At 40.8% G+C, this 23335-nt stretch overlaps 1 protein-coding gene across 2 annotated transcripts in view; it reads left to right on the top strand.

Moving 5' to 3' along the window:
• VSNL1 (visinin like 1) overlaps positions 1 to 23335 on the top strand; it is an 87528-nt gene that overhangs the window by 62808 nt on the left and 1385 nt on the right. For both annotated transcript variants that reach the window (XM_054629874.2, XM_054629875.2), the window contains exon 3: positions 22536 to 22751. In XM_054629874.2, coding sequence (XP_054485849.1) covers positions 22536 to 22751 — 216 coding nt within the window. The remainder of the gene's footprint in view (positions 1 to 22535; positions 22752 to 23335) is intronic.

Genomic DNA, 23335 nt, shown 5'->3' on the forward strand with positions numbered 1-23335 from the left:
TCTTAGCCTTAACTTTTTTTCCCCCTAAGGATATGTTTAAAGCTGTAAGGAGAGGCAATGGCTATCTCACTTGAAAATCTTACTGCTGTTCTCAGAGCAGTAATTGCTATCTCATAGAGCATGGCTACCTTTTCTTTTCTCATGCATTATGATTCATAAAGGAGGATCATATTACTTCTTGAATGGCAGCACCTGAAGGTGACAACCTGAAGTGCTTGGAATAAAGAGATTGTGTCATCAGCACCAGTGGAAGAAAACCGTGAGAAAAAAAATAAATCTCTTAATATTTTGATTATTCCTCATGACAGCACTTCCAATGAATGTTCTCACCTGTGCCCACATGTTTTAACTTAATTGAAGGAATTTGAGCTAATGTACCCAGGGAGAAGTTGAAATACAAGTTGAAATAGGATCATGGGTCAGAAATAAAATACTTGTAAGGAAAAAAAAAACACAAAAAACCCAAAAGCAAACAGACAAACAAAACCAAAAACCCCAAAATAAACAAACAAACAAACAAACAAAACCCAAAACAAAAGAGCCAAAAAAGGTCATGTAGACGTGGTGCTTAGAGAAGTGATTTAGTCATGGTCTTGCAGAGTCAAGGTAATAGTTGTACTTGATGATCTTAAGAGTTTCTCCCAACCTAAATGATTCTATGATTCCATAAAATCACATCTGGATGACATCAGTCAAGGAAACAACTCCTCATTCTTTCCAGTAGTACTGTTGGCATGGAGGAGCTGTGTCCTTGGGTTAACTATCCAGGGGAATGAATCCATTAATCCCCCTGATTCTGGATGAGAGCAGAGCCTCTCTTGCACCTGCTCTGACAATGGGAAGTTGTGTTTGCCAGTGGTTGTGCTGGCAGAATTTGTGCTCACCATGACCCCACCTGGGACTCCTCGGGGCACAGGGGTAATGTTGTCACTCGTGAACCACAGGGCAGATCCAGAAAGAGCAGGTAGCCTTTATTCCTATCCTCTTCCAGCTGCCACCCAAAAGTGTCTTTGCAAACTGCTCTTCTGTGTTGAAGGAGTGAAGAACAGTGCTGTGAAGCTGGCAATGCTCTTTCAATGCTCTACAGAGCAAACAGAAACAACCTCCTGCTAAAATAGTCCACTGGTGAAATGGGAGCCATCTACAACTACAAGGAAAAGTCAGAGTGATGGACAGTTCTGGTAACAGACAGGTTGGAGGAAAAAGTCCAAAAGCTGAGGTGGTTTCAGCTGCCAAAACAGTCTTGAATTCCTCTGGAGAACTAACCATCACTAAATAAAGAAGAAATAAATGATTGTCTGGTCTTGTGAGACAGTTTTTTAACTCTTAAAGGATGGCCTCCTCTCATTGGCTTAGTCTTTAAAAGATATCTTCCTCTTGCATATAAGAGAAGCTTTCTGGCAAGAAGGCTTACTGATGTCAGCTATCCCTCCACCATGTGCAGCCAAGAACATGTGGTTGTTATTTTCCCTTCCACTGCTAGTGGTGGACTTAACACATTGTGTGTAATAATAAATTGTGTGAGCAGTGGCTATTCTGCATGGTAAGCCTTATTTTTTACAAATCAGAGTCCATTTTATTACAGCATCTGTGCTTGGTTTTATCTTTTCCTCTCTGTGCCAGCATGAGAGACCATTCTTTGTCTGCCTTTGCCAAGATAAAGGGACCCAGGATGGATGATAAGATAAGAAGGTCTATGAGTTAAGCATCCCTCTGTTATACTCAGAATTCAGAAGTGAAATCCAGGTGCTGACAGTCTGTCTCAAAGTAATGAAGCACTTCCACAGCAAGAGCTGTGAATTGCTCTAGTGGGCTAATTTGGGAAAAGGAGCATGAACAGCCTGTATAGATGAAGAGCGCTTTTGGAAAAAATTTGTGTAAACAGCATGTCCACAGGAGATCCTGAGTGTACCAGCATAATGGAGATGTTAAAGAAACAAAAAATGTACAATTGACCTAACTGGGCAGATTCGAGGGGAAATATATTTTAATTTTTTTTCTTCACACAAGGTGTGTTTCTAGGTGCCTGCTCAATGTGGGCGTCAGCTTAGTCACCTGAGCCAGTCTTTTCAGGGAAGAGCTGATTTTCCAATGAAAAATGTGCAGGAGAGGAGGTATAGATCTAGAAGTGCTCCCAGGAATCATGGGATTCATGACAGCTGTGTCTGTCAGTTTTTGATTCCTAGGGTGGAGAACCCTTCCTGGAGCAGGGCACCATAGCAAAATCAAACCTTTCCACAAAAGCAGTGTTTGTGTCTCCTCCAGAGCACATAAAGAAGTGTCTTGAAGTATCCTGGGAGTTGAGATGCAATCTTACCACCACTGGGGAGTATTACTTCAGTGTAGTTTTCTGAGCTCCCATTCAGGTCCCCTTGACACTTGGCATTAATGTGGTTCTGTCAGCCTCCCTCAGCCTCTTCTCTGTGCTGCTGAGCAAAGGCAGCAGTGCTGGGCTGTGCTAGCTCAGAGCTGCTGGCCAAGGCCACTGGCTGGGCCTAGAGTCAGTCTGTCATATCAGTCTGGGCAATATTTGCTGTCTCCTTTCTTAAGAAAATGCAGATGATGTGACTGAGCTGTGAGCGTGTTTGCAGCCTTCTGGTGTATCAGGCAATTCCCATGGGCACTCAGTTGTGAGAGGCAGTGATGAGTTTCTCTGAGCCTGATGCTCAAGAGGTTATCTTTCCCCTGTTAGCAAGCTTAATAACTTGTTCAATATCGTATTTAATAATGAAACTAAATTATTAACGATTTCAATAAAGTATTTGATATTAACCAATTAAGATTATGAAGCCTACGGAAGCAATCAAGTACTTGTTTCTCTCCCATTCTATTAATAATTTAAAACAAGATAAAATGTATTACATTATTTTTGTCTTATCATTTTGATTTTAAATTTATTGCTTAAACCATAGTAGGTTATGATTATGCCTTACATACAGATCTTGATAAACCTTCATGTCTATTATAAGTTTGTAATTCAAGGCTTCAGGTAGGCCCTGCAGATTATTTTCATGGCTTTTTAGTTGTGACATATCCTGTAACTCTCTAGTGATGTGATACAGTGATTATGTGTGGAAGAGGTCTTCATTAATAAAGGCAGTGGCTCTTATATTATAACTGCTTTTGTTCAAATTTCTTCATGTTTTAGAAGCATTGTTAGATTGATAGTTATTTGGGATTCATGTCTGATTTCTGAGGAATGACCAGTTCAGTGCCTCAGATAGCATCATGCATGTTCATTGCTTCCAGTCATGAAGCAACAGATAAAGTCCAGTGACTTCTCTCCCCATATTCTCCATTGGTGAGAATCACTCAGTTCACTACCTGATGAACTGTATAGCTTGTATTAGAAAATAACTGCTTATAAAAGCAGTACAATTAGGGCATAAATAGAGATAATATTGGCTGGTAATATCAATAATCACTAGAAACTGTGAGCTTGCTAAAATGACTTTTGTTGTGTGACTGCTGAGTTTAATAGGTGCTTCACTACAACACCTCAGTTTTTATTAGCAGAGAATAATCTTTATTCTTTGCACTGACAGGCCAACTCTGTTAGTATCCATGTAAATTCAAGTGGTGGAAAGATTGTGATGAAGGAGACTGGACTGTTTATTACAGCACTTGCCCATTACTGTCACATCACAAGTGTACTTCCCTCTTTGTCAAACTACCCAAATGATCTTTTCTCAGGTTAGATCACTGAAATAATCTTCTTTGTTTCTAATCTGGGATGATAAGCTTTAAATGAGGTTTGGGGGGGGTAGGGCTTTCCACTTGCCTTCTGTTGCCAGCTACTGGCAATTGTATTGGAATTAAAAGTCTCTGGAGTTAAGCTGTTAATGCCATAAATGATTGATTTATTATCACTCTTTGGAAATGAGTTTATCATGGGAGGGTGCTGAAATCTCTCTGGTGTAGAGTGAAAGGGACAAGTTCGCAGTTAAAAAAAACCAAAACAAAACAAAAAAAAAAAAGAAAAGAAAACAAACCAAGAACAACAAAAAACAAACACAACTAAAAATCCAACCTAAAACAAAGCCTACAGAGGAAGGAGGAATGATACCAAGTCTTGGTGCAGGCAGCAGAGCAGCTCTGGGTGGGGAACGACAGCTGCTGATGCGAGCGGTGGCACAGGGCAGAGGTCCCAGCTGCTCCCTCTGGGAAGGTTTTCCTCCCTCCCTGTTCCCTCAGATTCCTCTGGCTGGCTGTCCTGTAAAATCAGGACTGATTTTAATATTCCCATTATCATCTAAAATGCCGTGTTTCTGTTTCAGATGATGTTGGAGAGAGGATTTTTGAGGAAAATAAGTTCTTTTCAGAAAAAAACCCTCTTCAGCATGCAGGAGCTCTTGACTGCACAACCTCCCTCTGCTCAGGGACTGGATGCTCTGGGGACATGGTTTGCAGAATGAGCTGTGTAATCTAGGACCATATCAGAAGCACAAGTCAGAACTGGGCTGCCAACTGTAGCACCTTTTAAAATGAAGAGCTTTTAAAATGCAAAATGCAAGAAATTTATGTAGAGGAGACTCTAGATTAAAGTCAGTTCTACTTAATGCTGAAAAAGCCTTTGGGATACAATCCCATTTCATCCAACCTGTTTGCAAATTAATTATGCTAAGCAGGCTTTTTAATTACATTGCTTGAAGGAAGAGCAGCAGAACATGTAAATTCCATAAGAGAGGAAGCAAAAAGGTTTCCACTGCCAATTATGGAGCTGAATTTGACAACAGCAGCTGAACCATGATGGGACAGAGTGTGATTATTTTAAATGAAATCTAGAGAAACTCCCAAATTCCTGATTTTTGTTTTTGTCAATGTCCTGCAGTGCTCAGATGTCTCACACTGGGCATGACATTTTTCCAAAGTTTTAAGTCTTTCCATTATGCAGCTTCTGACAGTAACACAACAGCCTGTAGCAAGTTAAAGCACTTGGTTCTTGCTTGGAGTGGGGTCCAGGATAATGTTTCACTTACAGCACAGCAGAGTTTCCAGAGTTTCCACGGTGTGCCCAAGTGTTTCTTGAGAGAAAGCCAACCAAGAAGTGCCAGGTACCCTGTGTGTGGCATCCACCACCACCATCTAGTGGTGGTTACCTCCCAGCCTGATGGACAGCACTTTAAAGAGTACTACACAGGATTATCCTGGAAACTGGGAAAATTCTCACCTGGGCCTATTCTACCTCAAAACATTTTTGCATAATTTATTTGATTACTTAGTGAAAACATTAAAATAAAAAAAAAATCTCTTGGGAAATCTGTCCCTGTATAACAGCAGGAGAGGCTATGTGAATGATCAGTATAGAATGAAAAATGCAATATGAAAGATCACTGGTATTTATAAGATATTGCTGAATGCAAAATACTTGCAAATGTGACTCTTGAATGTCGTGTACACAGTTCCAAAAGCAAGTGGAGGAGTTTTAAAAGGAAAATACTTCTAAAAAATTCAAACAAAACCCATGCCTCCCTTTTTGGCACGTTTCTTATTCTGAGCAGTTTAAACAACATTGGTAGTTGTGAAGAAGAAGTATTTAAACCCATCATTTTTAACTCTATGCTATCCTTTTTAGACACATTTGATTTTTCATTTTCACAAACGAATAACCTTCAGACAATCTATCTATGACACATAAAAGTATTGTGCTTTATATAATAGCATCAAGTGCACACTGGTCAAGACAGAACCCAAAATACACATGCAAAATGTCCATAAAATGCTTCAAAAGTCACTCCAGGTTACAAAAGATTGTGTTCAACTTACTTTACTTTGTCATGTTGAAGTCCAAACCAGGTACACATTGGGCACCTCCAGTGACCCCCACCTGAGAGGAGAATTCATCCTTCCTATTCCAAACATCCTCCTAGTTTAAGAAGAACAATCTCCTGTTGGAGGTGACTGCTTCTCTTCATTCACTATTGAGGGAAGCTTGATAAGTAGCCAAGATGGAATACCTGGGTTTGGAACAGATAAAGTGAGATAAATTTTGTCCAAAAAACAAAGGCACAGTTATTAGAGAAAAAGAAAAGACAAAATCCCCATTGCTCTTTTGAATCAAAACTGAATTTTTTAATCTGGCCTTTATTAAAAAATAAAGGAAAAAACAAACCAAAAAACCCACCTAAATAATATTTTTTTAGTTAAGCATAGAAATCAGCTTTCTGTTCTGATATGCAATTGGGAGGATTTGTCTTGCAAGCTGTAAAATAATCTCTTCTGTCATTACCTGAGGTGAATGTCAGTTATGTCACATGGGCTTTGGAAATCCAGACCTTTCTCCTATTGTAAAGAAAAGGCTTTGAAAAGGCAGCAGTAAGGAATTCTGTTTACTCATCATTTATGTATGGACCCTTTATTCCAATCACATGAATTCCAGCTTGAACCTCTCCCCGCACTGTACTTCTCAATTGGCAAGTGCTGAGACCCTGAAGAGGGACCCTGGGCTGAGGGGTGGGTCAGTGACTCGTGGTCAGGCTCTTTCTGCAGCCCTGGTGCCTCCTGTGACCCCCTTGTGAGACAGAGTGGGACCAACAGTGCACATCTTAAATTCTTTCTGCACCAAGGTGTGAAAACCAGCTCCATATGGGGAAAGGCCCATGCTAAGGTCATCTTCTGCACTGTCATCCTCTAGTCTTGTTCAGAGCACCTTTTTTCTTCTCAGTCTCTTTGCTGAGGCCATGATCTGCTCTCTGCCTTCCTTCCCTGGTTCCATGTGTCTGCCCTTGCATCTGCTGGTCCTGGCTTTGTCTGCTCTCGTTGGAATGAGCAGGGAGCAGCCCTGGGCCAGGGTGGACTGGTGTTGTGCTGGCCCTTCACAGGAACCACCAGCTGGGGAGCTGGCCCTTGCTCTGAGTTCAAGGCAGCAGAATTACCACAGCTCTCTTTGAACTGTTTTTTGCTCTCTTTATCCTCTCTTCACCCACAAAGATTTATTACCCTTGAGATATATCAGGTTGACACTAATAGGAAATGAAGCTTTTTGGTAAGCGGGTAGAGATCCTCTGTCAAAGCCCAGTCAGTCCTTGACCTTCCTGCTTAGACTTTTTTCAGCGTTGCAGTTCTGTTGATATGTTATATTTTGCAGATACCACTAGCAATTAACAAAGACCACCATCTCGTTCTACTTGGCTGCCAGGCAGCTGTCAGATATTAATGACTGGAGTTTGCTATGAGCAGAGCTGGATTAAAAGGGGTGACCTACATGTGAAAGACTTTGAATCTCATTTCCTCAAGCTATTCACCCCTAGACTTCTTTGAAATGTAATGCTGTTTCCTGGCTTGCTCTTGATTAATCACGTTTACTTGTGTCTGCCTGCTTTAGTCAGTGAAATGTCTGGGATCGATATTTCATGGTCCTCTTTCTTGGATCACACACAATTTCTACCCATCCTAATTTTTATTCACTCTGGTTGACCTTAAGAGATCTAGAAACTGGATAATAAACCAGGAGTAAGAAGATCAAAGCTTTCAACATCTAGGTCACTTCTAATAATCCAGTGGTGGTCATTAGAGCATATGCTTAGCAGCCGATGTAAATTCTTTCAATCCCTTTCCTTGTGGTCACAAAATAAAATGTGTCTTTGTTTGATTGGCACTTTTGTTGACTTCAGAGGGAGTTTGGCTAATTAAGAACAAATCTATGAGCAAGGCATCTCTTCAGGATTTGACCCTGGTTTAGTAAGCTGCTTGACTGCTATTGTTTCTGTAAGATGGGAACCAAACGAAGAATCCAGTGTTGAAAAATTAAGATGCTCCAGGCTCTCAGTACAGTTTAGATCTGCCTTGCCATGTGCTTCCATTGAGGGGGAAGATTGCTGGTGTGGGGGTCCTACAGAAAGCCTGCAGCTGCTGCATGTTTCCAGAGAGCACTGAAGAAATAAAGGTTCTAGGCCGAGATCCAATGTTGCAGGGATGTTGCCAGGGTTTCAATCCCCTAGCATACAAATTTTCCAGACAGACTGGTTCAGCAATTGAGGTGGTTCCACCCCAGCTCCTGGACAGAGTGTGTGGCACATGACACATACACGTGTGAGAGGCAGCTCTCTGTGCTGCAGAGCTGCTGCCAGACACCAGATGCCGTGAAGGAACAGAGAAATGCTTTGAGTTTTGTCATGCATGCTTTTGGAAGGAGAGTGATGTTATTAGCAGCAAGATTGTCTCCTGAAATGGAAATACATAATTCAGTTTGTGGTTCAGTTAGTTCTATTAAAACTTTGTCTTTATTTCTGCTGTCAAAATATATTTAGAACAAAACCTTCAAGTTGAAGGCAGGAAAGATTAAATTGCTTTTATCTTTTCAAGTTAAACTGAAAAGAGATGATGGTGGCAGGGGCTTTTGAAGGTGCAGCAGTGCTGTAGCCTCCTTGCATCCGCTCTCCAGGCAGGGAAGGACATGTCCACAGGATTTTGATGCAAGCAACATCATGGGGCGACCTTCCTTCCAGTGTCATGAATGTTTCCAGTGAAAATGGTCGCTATTTGCAGGGCCCCAGAGCTCTGCCAATTCCCTGAAGCTTCTTGGGATGCTGCCTAGCTTTTAGCAGCCCAGGAGTGTTGAGCAGCATCAGATGCTGAGACGGTATGAAACTGGCCCCCCACTGTGGGAGCTCCTGGAAGGTCCTTCACACTTCATACTCTCCCTCACCTTTGGGCAATCTTTAAGTAAAGCTGAAAACCTGGCATTAAACAGTGAGATGGAAAGCAGTGAATGGCACAGTATTCAAATGTAAATGACTAAGTAAGTGGCTGGGACTTGTTCAGAAACATAACACAGGCATAAAAGCCTCATCTTAGCTCATCAGTTGGCTTTGGCATTTGTTACTAATGCCTAAAACCAACCTTTCCATGGAGAATTTGGAAGAAGATCAGATTCATGATCCAAAGTATTTGGAAAGCAAGATCTCACCTGCTTTACATGGAAACTGTAATTCCTGGGCTTTTCAGAGCAGCCAGAAATTTGCCTTCCCTCTCAGTAGAGTGCTATTTGCTTTCATGGCTTGAGAACTGTAGATGATTCAGATGTGATAATTGTTTCCAATATCCAAATTCAAAAAATGCTGTTTCTTCTAGTTGCATTTGGACTTCTCAGTAATCTTCCAGGGGAGAGTTACGTGCTTCCACACCACGCAGTGTGAATAACAGGTGGCTCCTCCCAATGTCTGTATGTTGTGTAACTGATGTCTGTATGTTGTATAACTGATTTGCACTGAAACCATCAGCTTTGCACCTTCTGGCTTCAGTCCTGGGCATAGTGTTCATGTGCTGTTTGACTGCAGTGCCTGGGCAGCCACCCTGGTGTTGCTGGTACGTGTTATATAGGCTGTGCCTCACTGGGGACTCAGCCTGCAAATGCAGGATGATCCTTTATCTGGAATTTGAGTTTTCATAATAGCTACTTAAATTCCATGCTGTTTTCACCTGATAGTCCCAAGCAGATGGATTCAAAAATAATGAAGTGATAGGTCAGGTATAAAAGCTGGTAGATGGCTTATTTATGTGTGATCCCATGAGCTCATTTGTTTTGTTGCTGGGCTTTGCAGGTTCTCTGGTGTCCACCCATGTGCGTAGATTGTGGGATTAGATTGATGCCAGCACAGCACTTTGGGATCACTCAGAGTTCTGTAGGTGTGAAAACAGCTCTTTTTTAAATTGAAAACCTGTTATTAAGTACACATCTTACAAATTGGCATAGCTGGCTGCATCTACAGATGGTTGTCTCTCCTGAGACAATGGGAATGTTGATATCTGTCAGGGGAAAAGCACAAACTGGTTTGCTGCAACTAGAAAATGTACATTGCCCTCTTGTGAAAACACAGCTCTGCTGCAAGAGAAGCAGCCAAGGGATACATTTCAGCTGAAAAGTCAACATATTCTGCCACTCTATAATTATACCTCAGGTTCGTTGTTGCTTTCGACGGACATCTCAGTGTGCTCACAGGACAACACAACCAGATCTTTCCTATTTATGTACACAGGGTAGGGGAAAAAAACAGCTTTTTTTCCCCCTTGGTTCTGCAGTCATCCTGGATTTTAGTCTCTTCATGAGCATGCTGAACTGTGCTGTCATTGTATTGCTGTGACAGCTTCACTTGTATTTCAGCCTCATGACAGGCCTCAAACACATGATGCTGTGGCCTCAAATTTACACTGTGCTCAAGCTTCAGCACCATACCATCCACCCCTTCTTCTCCCTGTAATTTCAGATCAGCACATGAAATAGGTAATTGTAGATTGCAGATATTTATGCACGTTACTGGACATGCAGCAGGACTGATGCTCATTGGGAAATCTGGAAGAACTATAGGTACATCATCAGTTTAAGACAGAATGAGGAAATAGCACTTTATATTTCAGTTGAGAATCTTACTCTTCACTGAGATATTCATGTATTCAGCCTTAGTCATGCAAATCCTCATAACCCCAAGAAATCACAAAGTTCTCACCTAGAATGGGATTTGGGACATCCCTACATTGGGATTTGTAACCCACCTTGGGATTTATCACCCCACTAAGAGGCAGCACCTCTCTCCATTGAGCAATGAGCATTGAATTGGTGTTTGTTGGGCTAAATGGGCCAAACCATTTAAACACATCAACTCACAAAAATATATTTTAGGTGAACAGTGCCACTGGAGGAAAAGAGGGTATACTCGCAGATGAGATGTGTAGGTCCTGTGGCACCAGTTGGATATCAGGACTTTTCCACAGCTGAGAGAGTGTCCAAAATGTCCTGAATGAGAGAAGTTAGATATAAACATTTTTAGGGTAGGGCTGGAAAAGTATTGATGCTGACTGCAGGTAGAAGTGATTAAATTTGAGACCTTCTCTCTCTGCCAGCAGGGCTTTATTTAGATTGAATTTAGACAATTTTCTTCAAGAATAATCTGAACAGTTGTGAAAAGTCTACCTTTTTCAGTGCTTGCTTTGAGTATATGCTCACTGTTTCCCAAATGATGAGAGCCAAAACCTTGACACAAGGAGTCTCCAGCTGGCAGACTTCTGTGAGAATATCGTTCAGCTCTGGGAGCTTCCAGAGAGCTGGCAGTGTGCTGACATTCTAACAGGAGAGACTGAGCCATTGGAGGTGCAGGCTCTTGCCAACACTTGTGTATGAAAGGAAGAGCAGAGCTTCCTCAGAAAGCAGTCTCTGATTGACATTCATAGATTTCAGAGAATTAAAATACTGTTCCTAACTACTAATGGTGTCTTCTTGGATGAGTGCTTAAAATGTTGAATTTGAGAGCTCTGGAGCTGTGGTTTAGGATTTTGCCTTCTTTCTCATGCAGTGTTTGTTCCCAGGGTCATAGCAGATGATGCTGCTAAATCTGCCCTGGCAGCTGGACTAGGTATCCTCTGGGCTCCATCCCAGGTGCAGCAAGAAATGCCAGAGTTGTGATTTCTAGTTGGACCCTAGACCCCAGCCTGGCACATAGGCTTGTCTGTATTTTGACAGCACTGAAAAGTATTGTCACCCCTTAGCTTGGTAGGCTGTTGTTTTTCCTTAGACACATTCTGTCCATACTTCAAGTTTCTTCTCTCCTATTTTTTAAGGGGGACTAGACACAATTCTCCTGTGTTTCTTGTTCAGTCAGTATTTGTTACTTCCTCAGAGACTGGCTGCTTTGTAGAAGGTCATTTCCTGGGCATATTTTACCCTTAGGTGTTTGGATGTCACTGAGGAAAGATGAAAAGAATTTTGAGATTTCTTTATGAGGAAATCTGATGGTAACTTTAGTTATGAAGATGTTGCCACCTCTTCATAAAGATGCCATAAGAAGGAGGAGGTTGCCCTGTTTTTGTAAGAACATGAACTCTAAAGCAGTTGAAATGCCAGGCCTGTCATATATTTTTAAATAAGATGTCACATGGTGTCTCTGTGAAACACATTGCAATCTAGAGACAGCTGCCATAAGAGAGTGGTTGTTCATTGAATGCCTCTTACAAATGGGTTATTTAATGTTTAGAGTCTTTGGCCTCTAAAATCCTTCGATCATCAAGAAGACTTTAAGGTAGGAGTGTGTTGAGAAAATGCAATAGAGGAGGAAATTCATAAAAGCCCCCCTGCTGAAGAAAAGACCTCTCACCTCTATGAAATAGCAAACAATTGCAAGAAAGCTTTCTTGTTTAATTCTCATCTTCTTGTGACTTTGGTTTTAATATTTTTCATTTGTTTGGGAATTTAACACCCTTCTAGAATAAACTCATTATATTTTATTCCTAATTACATCTGGTATGAAATGTGAGTCCATCAAGTAAGTGTAAAATATATGTAGTTACTGTGCCTCTAGAAACAATTTGTGTCTAGAGAGCATTAGAGGCAGTCAGCTCACAGAGGAGATATGAAAGAACTTGTGGATGTCAGGAGCTGGGCTGTATCTCCCAGCTGTAAACTTTAACAGGATGCTTTGGGAACTGGCTTCCCAAGAACAGTGTTCCTGGGAGGCTCCCTCTTGGCAAGCATAAACCAGAATCCTTTAGGAAAGCAGTTGGTAGCATAATAGGTTGGCTGTGATTATACTGTTTATTGTTCACCCATTAATGTCTACACAGCTTTTTAATCACCTTCAGTGACTCTGGGGCAGTAGAATATTAAGGATGATACAATGTGCTGCTCTCACAAGATAGGAGAGTGAACTTCTCTGAAGGCACATATGACTAATCAAGCGTCCTTTGAGTTCTCACCCCCATATTGAACTCTTTTTTTGCCATTCTTGTTGTCACTGTGCTCTTGCCTGTTTGCTAAGGACTGAGTAGCTGTTGTTGTGTATTCATGAAACCCCAAAGTCTGATTTATTTAACATGTTTACCAGAATACTTGGAGGGGGCGGAGGAGCACAAATCTATTACTCATATTCATTAAGCAGCATGGAAAATAAAAGTTGCTCCCCAGTGTGAGATAGTTGCTATAATTATAGTGCTGGGCAGTTCAAATTGCATCATTCTACATTTTTGAGCGTGTTTTTGAGGTAATGTTTGTTAATGGCAAACATTGATTATGATACATCCTTCTAGTTATGCTTTGCCATGTCTGTAAATAGATCTTGTATTTTGCTACTTGCAATTTTATTTAGTTGGACTTCCAGGTTTTTAGTAAAAATGATGGGAAAAATTCTTATCGATCTGATTTTGAAAAGCCATTTCCTTCACCAGTCCAGTGAAGATGTCAGTTTTACATTTGTCAGGCTCAGAGTTTTGTGCTCAACTGAAGTGATGCAGGGACCTTCAGCTGGTCTGGTGCACAGAGGAAAACTTAATCCAAAGGAAAACATGTAGCTACACTAATAAATAAAGCTCCTGTGATAAATAAAGCAGCAAAGAATCAACATCAGAGAAGTGTATTGCTTAAGTACTTTTTGTTGTGTCTTCCTTACAGATGACTCCCAATTACATTATTGAAACTTTGGGCACTGTAATGATGTCAAATAGTGCATGCAATGAGAGATCCTGGTGTTGGAAGAATGGGCATGGATAGTAGCTTTCTTTTAAGCATGCATATTGATGCTTTTTTTGTGAGTGTAGTCCTTCTCACATTTTAGAAAAAAATAATTTTTAATTAAAGGTTACTCATTCTCTCCAAATTTTAGAATTTGTCTTATACTATCCCTTTTTATGGTCTTACTGCATTCTAGTTTAAAGTTTTTCATATACTAAGTATATAAATAACTATAAGATCTTGAAGGAACCAATTGGCAGGTAAGCCCATAGCTGGTTGACTTTTCTGTAACAGAAGAGGTTACTCTATTCATAGGTTTTTTTTTTTGCATCAGTGGTAGTTTAATCATGAGAAAAAGAAGCTGAAATTCAAAATTACCAGGCACTGAAGGACTGAAGGTTACATCAGCAGGCAAATGCAGGAGAGGAGGCACTCTCATTGGCAGTGAGTCAACAAGCATCATGTTCCAATTCATAGTTTAGGTTTATGTATTTCCCTAAAATGAGCCCTTGTGATCATGTTTGATACCTGGAAGAGTGGATAAACCCATAGAAACCCACTGGAAGCTGATAATACAAAGTTACCCCGATAAAAAGTTACTGAGGAAACGGAATCTATGGGTAATTTTCCCCCTCTGAAGGTCCACTTCATGGAATTCACAAAAATCTGCATGCCCCAAGAGTTGATTGGAGTTGATTGGGATGAAATCTGGGAGGAACTCTACTCTGTGGCATGACACTGTCTTCTTTAGCTGGCCTGTTCCCTCAGAAGGAGACACCTTTGGGAGCCATCTAGTACTGAGTATCACTAATGCCAATATCCACATTTTGTCTCCACTGGCTGAGCACAGCCAGTACCAGCACAGCACCAGCATGTTCAGGGAGATGGCATCTCTGTGTGAAGGCAGTTATCCATATGGCCCACAGGGAGGTTTTCTACATCTCTTTCTACAGAAAGAAAATAATACATATGATAGAAAAAAATAAATTGTATATTATGAGCATTTTCCCTTCTTGCACCATTTTACACAAGGAACAAGAGCGTGATGCTCCTTTTTATGATTCCAGACATCCTTTGAAAGTCTTTGTTCAAGGCATCTTCCCCTTGGGGGAGCTGGTCTGTGAGGCTAAAGCCAAGTGTACCTGAGAGCTCTCACTGCTTGAATACCTGTGGTTTATCCTAGGCCTGCCCATGCAGCTTCTTAATTACCAGCAGGTGACACAAAAGGTTGCACTGCTCCTGTTCTTCTTTCCCAGCCTTGTGAAAATCCTTTCAAGTCACAAATAAACTTCTTCCACCCTCCTTGCACTGTGTTTTCCTCTTTCTTACGTGTTGAGCTTCAGGTGTTACCCAAATGCTGCTCCACCAAGATTCCTATATACTGTGACTTTCAATAACAGCAATAATAACAGTTATCCATGTGGAACTGCAAATGTGCATAGCACTTCATGTAAATAAAAGTGGGTTTTCTTAAAAAACAGTGAGTTCAACAGTATTGTCCCATTTCTAAACAAGAACTGATTTAATCCATCCCCTTGATGTATGTCTCTATAGATATACACATGATTCTCTAGGTGTGTATATAGGTATAGATGCATGATCCCTTGCACCAGAATGCTGGTATTTCAAAGTTTTTTATATCCTGTTGGGCTTGTAAGTCTTGGCCTTGACCTTTGGAAGGGTTTATGTTACTTTTTTGAAAGGATAGATATGGACAAAAATACATTATCTTGGAAAGCTGTCTTCTTAAAACTGCACTGTGGTAAAAGAGTCTCTTTTTATTAATATTACTCTTCATAAGAAAAGAATTGGAAGTATTACAGAGGGATGAATCTCATAGGTTAGGCTGTACAGAATTTTTGCAGGGGTACCTGAAAACCTATCTGCTCTCAGCCTTAATGCAGATGAAAAGCTTGAAGACACACCTTGTAGCAGTTAAAAATGCAGGCCTGATTTTAAATTATTCAAGACTTCATTTCAGCACAGTTCCTCTGTGAATTGCTGGATTGCTTTCAAACTCAATACTGAAACTCAAAGTCAATAGGATATGCTTAGGGACAACAGGGAAAAAATGCCCACACCAAGTTGTTGCCCACCTGTCTCCTCTGTATTATGTCAACTATTGCTGCTTTTGCTGCCATCCAACTCTCTCCTTTTGGGGTCCATTCCATTCTCTTACCTCTTCTCCCTTTTTGGAAGTATCAGTTCTCTGATAGGTCCAGATACAGCCATTTTCCTTCTCTCTCTGCAGTTTCCTTTCTGCAGTACCAGGCTATAACAACTCCATATGTAGAGGAATTTTAGGAGGACACATTACATAAGTATATGAGACAGTCAGATATTTCAGGCACAAGTATTTTTTCCTGTAGTTCCATCTGTATATTCATGAGATGGCTGTCTCAGACTTTAGTGACTCGTGTTTCAAATCCCTTTTTGGCTGGAAATGGCACTTACTGGTGCTTCAACAGCCCTGTTCTTTTGGGAAATTTGCACTGAGGACTTCACAACACAGCAGGCATAGCATTCAAGTTAATACTCTGAACCTTGGGAACTAAAATTCACGGGGAAAAAATAAGTCTCTTTCAGAAATGAAAAGAAATCAGATGATCTTTACTGGAGGGGGGAGAAAAAAGAGGAGGGGAAAAATAGAGATATATCCCAGTGTATTCTCCATTTGGTATGTTCCCAGATTCCTGGAGAGATAACATGGTGTCAAGAAAACTGAAGCTGTAATTAGGCCAGGACAGAGCCACAATAGAGCAGGATCCTGATAGCCCTGTGCTGTCGCTGACCTTGGGGTAGTGCAAGACTGTGCCAAACTTAAAGTAAATAAAGTGTTCCAGTGCTGCTGCTCAGTTAAGGAAGATCAAAGAGAAATAACATTTAATCAGTGGTAGTTGTGGTGTCAAGCACTAGCAATACTAATTGTTTTGATGAGAATTCTCCCTGAAGATTTTTTTTATTAGCACTGAGTAATAGCTGAGCTGCTGGTGTATTGACCTATAGCACTACCACAGCTCAATTAAGTTTCTTATTGTCCAAATCTAATCAGAGAAAAGCTGGGATTGAAAATCGATTCATTTCCTGCTAGTTAATGACTAATTCCCCACAAATGTGAATATAAAGATTAACTTTTCATGTTGAATGTTTTTTTAGAGGTAGACCCTGCCAGATGAGTGTTTGTGAAGAAGAAGCGTGGCTCTTCTTTTCCCATTCATCTTCCTCCAATCTCTTGGAGTGTTCTAGCTGTTTAGAGTCTTCTCTTAGCCTGTGGTTTGTGCTTATTCTCTGGTCTCTTAACTCGTGTCTTACACAATTGAAAGGAACTGCTATCGATAATTCATGGTCAGCTCCTAAATTCTCAAATATTTCTTCTGCATATTCTTCAAATGAGCATTTCTGTGGTGGTTAAAAGACCTGCAAGACAGAGCAGCTTAGTCCTTAACCATAATGTAAGGGCTAGGCACAGTCTCTGAGGTCTAGGTGAGACACAAACTCTTTGCTGATCCCACTTCAGCCTGTACAAGTTGGGAATTTTCCAGGTGAACCACCAGAAGAAGTTACATTTCTTGGTTCATCTAAATACTTCTTCTTTATGTAAAGAACTAACAGCTGTTTGTAAACCTCCTCACGTGTCTCTGCATGCACACGTATTCACAGCACTAAAGCTACTGAGCAGAGACATGAGCAAACATCCATGAGGTTTGGCAGCTCTCCCCAGTTCTTGCCAGCTCTGTGACTTCCCCTGCTGCAGCATCTGAAATCATCACAAATATTTTTTTGTATTATCCTCAGTGCACCTCTGAGGTGGGGATAGCTCACAGATTTACATGGAGAACTGAGTCCTGGATCTAAAGAGACATTTAGATTTAGATTTAGATTTAGATTTAGATTTAGATTTAGATTTAGATTTAGATTTGGATTCTTTGGTGGTCTACAAGATTATCTTTTCCAGAGGCTCAGCCCTGTGCTTTAGCTGCTGCTAGAAATACAGACCCACAGCTGTGGATGGTCCCTTCTCCTTGGGACCCTCTAGCAGACTGAAGCCAGGTATCTGGGATATTTCTGCCTTAGGTGGGATATTTCTACCTTACACTGCAGATGTGCTGGAGAGTGCAGCAGTCAGATCTCTTCCAGAACAAGGACAGATGTGTGGCTGTGTCTTTTTGTGCTGGCCTAGTTCTGCCCTTGTTACATCAGTTTTCATTTTTACAAAGAGGTGGTGGCAGGGACAGGCTGCAGTCCAGCAGGTCACCCTGGTACCAGAGTGGCACAGCCTTCCCAACAGGTCCTGGCAGTCCCAGCCTGGATTCCACTTCCCCTTCTGGTGTCTTAACAGAAGTGCAAGAGTACAGTGCATTGTAGTAAATTTCTTTTTCTTTTTCTAAAGGACACAGCTAAAGAATAATCTTTTTTCTTATCTCATCAATTATCTCATCAACTCCCGTGTTGTGCTGCTGGCAGGAATCCAGAACTTCATCTTCTTGGAAAATAAGCAAGGAGAAACGTTCTCCCCACCATCATAGGCATCGTCCCCAGTGAGCGCAGTTCTGAGGAGCTGTAAGACCAGGCTAGACCAACAGCTATCTGCATCTGGGTTCAACTTTAAGAGGTTTGGCTATTAAAAAATACCTGTCTGAGCTTCAAAAAGCAGCCAAACTTTCTGATTCTCAAAGTGCTCATGTTCTTCACTTACAGAGTTAACATGGATGCCTAGCAGACTTACAAAATAAAACACTAACAAAGTAGATAACAAGAGTAGGTAACTCCTTCCTAAAGCATAACAGCATTAAATGTTTAAGGTTTTTCCCATGAGAGCCAAATGCTTGGCTTGTTTTTATGTGCTGGCCCTTGACAATGGTTGTTCCGCTCCTTGCACTGGCTGTGCCCCCTCATTCCCCTTCTCTGCTTCAGCTCTCAGCAGAGCTGGTGGTGCTGAGCCCCAGATGGGGCTCTGATAGGGGAATCAGCAGCTGCCTCTTCCATCCTCTCCAAGCCTGGGGTACGAAGCCCTGTGCCATCTCCTGCTTTCCCACCTCCTCTTCTGGGCTCCAGCTCCCACACCAGCTCTGGAAGCTGCGACCTTACATCAGTGACCTGGGCATGTGTAGACAGCCTGCCCTGCTTTCTGTACACTAGTGAAATTCTAGTTTTCTCTATTTTATAGGAGAATTTCCCTTTTAAAAGAAATGCATCCCAATATCCCATGATAAAACATCATGTGGAAAACAAAGCACTACTCCAGCCAGTCTATAGATTCACTCTACCTCATCCTAGTAAGGATAGAGAGACTTTTTCTTTCCTGAGCCCTCCCTATCACTGGGGAATTTGGGGAAGTCGATTTTGAGGGTTTTTTTCTTTAGCCATGCTAAAATTTTGTTTTAGCCACATGCTAAAATTTTAGCCATATGCTTCAGCATATGCTTCCTGCTTTTGCAATAATTCCCTCCCAAAGATGATCTGAATGAATTGATCACTGGGTTGCCTATGAACAGCATCACTTCAAAGAGGCTAAAGCAGCTGCAGCCAAGAAGATAAATATTTCCAGGTATCTGCTCAGTTTCCCCAAGAGTTATGTACAATTTGTAGGCGTTATTCATTAGCTATTCTGATTCCAGGACTGATTGAATGCCCCCCAAACACCAGACAAGTTTGCAGAAACACAGTGGGAGCTAAGAATCTGCAAGACAATCCTCATACAAAATTTAGAAGCAGATAAGGGAATTTTTTTAAATCTTCCTTTTTCTTTTCTTAATTGGCAGTTGACTGTAGAGATAACACTGTTCACACCCCAGCATGTTGATCCAGCTGGTTAGAAAATACACAGGCCAAGCAAGAGGTGAATCCTATAATGGTTTGGGTTGAAAGGGGCCTCACAGATCATATAGTTCCAACCTCCTGGCACGGGCAGGGACACCTTTCTCTAGACCAGGGAGGCCTTTCACTAGATGAGGCTGGAGAAGCAGAAACAAAGCAGTGAAAAGTGTTGGGTCACCCATGGAACTGGCTGGTATAGTTTGTCTTGAGTTTTGGACAAAAAGGGTAAATGAGGAGACAATGCTGCTGTATGGAGTGCCCTTTTTAGTGGCAGGTTGCAGTAGAAGGGAACTCCTTGCTTTCAAATGTAGATTGATCACCTGGCCAAGGCTTTGATGGAACACTGAAAGGTGAAGCTGTATCTGAAAATCCCAGTTGTGTTTCTTTGCTTTTTTTCTGAAGTATTCACTGAGCTCATGCAAGAGTCAAACTAAACCACCCTCCTCATATTCCCTCTGACAAAAACTTGGTGTTTGTCTTTCAGAGATCCCTGTCTCCCATTGTCATTGGCTTAGGCTGCTCTGAAAGTAGTTAAAGCCTGTGCCTTTATACTTTGCTAAGGCCTCACTGTGTTTTAATAGTCAAAAAATGTTTTACTAGAGCTGGCATCTTTTGCTCTGTTATTGTTTTAGTTTTCTTTACTTCATGTCTTATTTATGAATAGTTTCAAAACAGGCCAATGGAAATCTTCAAGTAGGTTTTTAAACAAGTTTTGACAATGTTTTTTGGGTTTTTCTGAGCTAAAAATAATACAAATCAGCAGGTACAGACTAGAGAACAGTGCCTTCAGTCCCCAAAGGACATTTTACTGCATTTACTCCCTACAGGAGGACAAATAGGAAAAAAAAATTAAAAACAGGTAACAGTTCCATATGATGCTGTAAAGGCCAAGACTTAGCTAAGCAGTGCCACTGTTTTCTCAAAAAACAAAAAAAACATGGTCTTGTATGTGATAAAAAATTAGAAGGATATTTTCCTAACTGCTACATGAGGCTAATGGCTTGACCAGCAAATAGGTAGGCACAGCTTGCTGATGCTGCTCCAGTGGGAGACTGAAAAATATGTTCCAGAACAACTTAAAAATGGCTTTCAGGATTTCCAGCCACTGACTCAACCTAATTCCCCACTTTGTTCTTGGACTCTTACATGTTTTGGGGTGTCTTACACTTCTTCCCCTTTTGTGTAGATGTGCTTTTCCATTGTACTTTCATTCTTTGGTCTCACTAATATGTTTGCACCATTTCTGTACTTTGGTTTTCTGGGCAGTGAAAAGAACAGTCTCAGTTCCCTCCAGGTATTTACTTTTCTTTTATAGAGACTGTAGAGTGACAGTCACAGGAACAGAGATCAGGCAGCAACCTCAGCAGCAGTCAGCTCTGAGCAAAAATACTTGGAAAGACTGTAAAATTTTGAAGTGTTTTGTTCAGTTACACATGCATCACAGGATAGTGTCATCAACACAGATTTAAAAAACAAAAGATTTATCCTTTCAGCTTTGAACAGCCAGCAATCTCTCAAGAATAAAAGGTGGGGGACATGGAATTCATGGTGGCATACAGGCCATGAGAGCCATTTCTTAACCTCTCAGCAGGGGACTGGAGAAGTGCACATTCTACACATACACATAAAATTAAATATCACCTATGTTAAGATTCAGAGCTGGAACAGCTGGAACAGGAATTGGAGGGGGAGCTGGGTCATGGACAAGAGAAAGCAATGAGGAACCTGAAAATAACATTCAGGTTTTGGATAACATTTGCAAACTTTGTTCTGGCCCCGAATGCCAGGCAGTGAGCCCAAGGAGCCTTCCCACAGAGGGAGCTCTCCTTGCTTTGACAAAAGGTTGAGGCTGTCACTAGAAGAACAATTGAGCAAGGTCTGGTAACTGCAGCCACTGAAATCCTAAGTTGTATCAGAGAACCCAAATATCTTTGTATCTGTTGATGAGCCCAATCATGATCATTTTTAATGGCCAGAAAGCAGAAAGCACAGAAGGATCTGTAGCAGCACCTTGACCTCTCCATCAGTTATGACTATCAAAATAGAAGTAGGGCTTGGGTTGAGTACAGGCACAGAAGTTACATTTTCAGGAGGAGACAATACCAAATGCTCTTTCAGAGAAAACAGAAAGTTGAAAGGAAACTTTCAGGTTGAGACTCCTGTGGCAACACAGGAGTGGCTCCTGACATGATCCACATGGCCACATAGTGCAAGCAGCTGGCTGAGCTCTAAGTTTTGCATTTTTAAGGCAAGACACAGCTCTGGATGGGGAAATGGAAAATTGTAAAATGCAGTTCCACTTCGGCTGTCACTGCAGACTTTCCTTCAAGCTTACATTATAAATGCAGTATTTAATAGGAATTGGAATTTTAAAAAGAACAAAATAAGATGGCTCTCATATGGGGAGTAATGCATGTTTATATTGTAGGAGCAGGAAAACCTCAGTGAAATTGTGCTGGGAATATAATAACAAACATTGTTTGTGTATGGTCCCTGCACTGCAATAGCACTTCAGCACTTTAAAACTCCCTTTCTTTAGGAGTGTGTATTCTTGAGTCTGGCCCACAGAAATAACAATTACCTGCTCAAATGTCTTAAATACATTTACTGAGGGGAAAAGATTATATCAGCTGAAAACCTACATGTTATAGTCATTTAAAATACTCTGTTAAGCTACAGTCATTTGAAGAGTTCACTGAAGGATATTAGGATATTAAACATGAAAAGCATTGCACTGTATTGTTTAACTGAATCCGTGTTTTCATCTTGTGTACTTGAACTCTGGATTGCAGAATGGAACATATGTTCATGTGGGTTTTTATGCTACATGTGGATTATTTTTTTTAAATAAATGAAGTTATATAACAACAATCCCACACATATACTTGGTTGCAACATTTCAAGGGCTGGTTAAAATTCTCTTAGAATGCACCCTGGCTTCTTTGTTTCATAGTCAGAGAATATTACAATCTACCATTTATACTCAACTTCATTTTAAGATTCATCTAGTTAATTTAAAGTAGCATTATATATATTTGTATATATATTTGTATATATATTTGTATTTTTATATATATTTGTATATTTGTATTACAGTTTGTGGAAACCTGAGGATTTAATAATGATTCCAGTGTAACTGTTAGGGAACCTTACATTGCAGATCCTCAGTTTCCCACAAAGCTCATCAGCCACTTCATAAATTCCTCACTTTGGTGTTCTGCAGTCATGTATACAGCTCTCTCCTTTGCATTAACACAGTTCTATATATTATTTTATTTTGCAGTTCTTTCCATATGGAGATGCTTCTAAGTTTGCCCAGCACGCCTTCCGAACCTTTGATAAAAACGGAGATGGGACCATCGACTTCAGAGAGTTCATTTGTGCCCTGTCCATCACCTCACGAGGCAGTTTTGAGCAAAAGCTGAACTGGGCCTTCAACATGTATGACTTGGATGGTGATGGTAAAATTACAAGAGTGGAAATGCTGGAAATTATAGAGGTGAGGTCAATATGACACTCAAAAACATCACAACATTAATAAAATTTGATTCTTTGTTCACACAGACTTTAGATTTTAGGCTCACCAGAGGCTGTCGGGTACATTAAATGCACATTACATGCATTAATCCTGCACTGACTGGTGCCCAAGTGGTACAAGCACACTCAAATATTTGTTAATAGATGTAATCTTGGAGAATTGCAGAGACTACATATGTGCATATAAGCTTTTAAATATCCTGAGATTTTTTTTTCCCCTGATGAATGGATTAATCACAAGAACAGCACAGGATTTACAAAGCCCATCTCAGTCACTTGACACCCATGAAATTATTGAACTGTAGCTCAAGTAGCTGAAGCCTTACTGGAGATTAACTTCAGATGATTACAGAAATTTACAGGGATAACAACACGCTATTTTAAGTGAGCTCTCGCAGATGGGCTTTAAGATGACCACAACTTGTAAGAGGAAGGATAAAGTTTACCACCTTCATCATCTGCCACAGTAGTTAATACCAGATTGTGCCCACATCTACACACAGAAACCTATTTAAGGGTGGTGACTTCTAAAACCAATTATTCAGA

The sequence above is a fragment of the Agelaius phoeniceus genome, chromosome 3 (assembly GCF_051311805.1).
Source record: "Agelaius phoeniceus isolate bAgePho1 chromosome 3, bAgePho1.hap1, whole genome shotgun sequence".
In the NCBI taxonomy this organism is placed as follows: Eukaryota; Metazoa; Chordata; class Aves; order Passeriformes; family Icteridae; genus Agelaius; species Agelaius phoeniceus.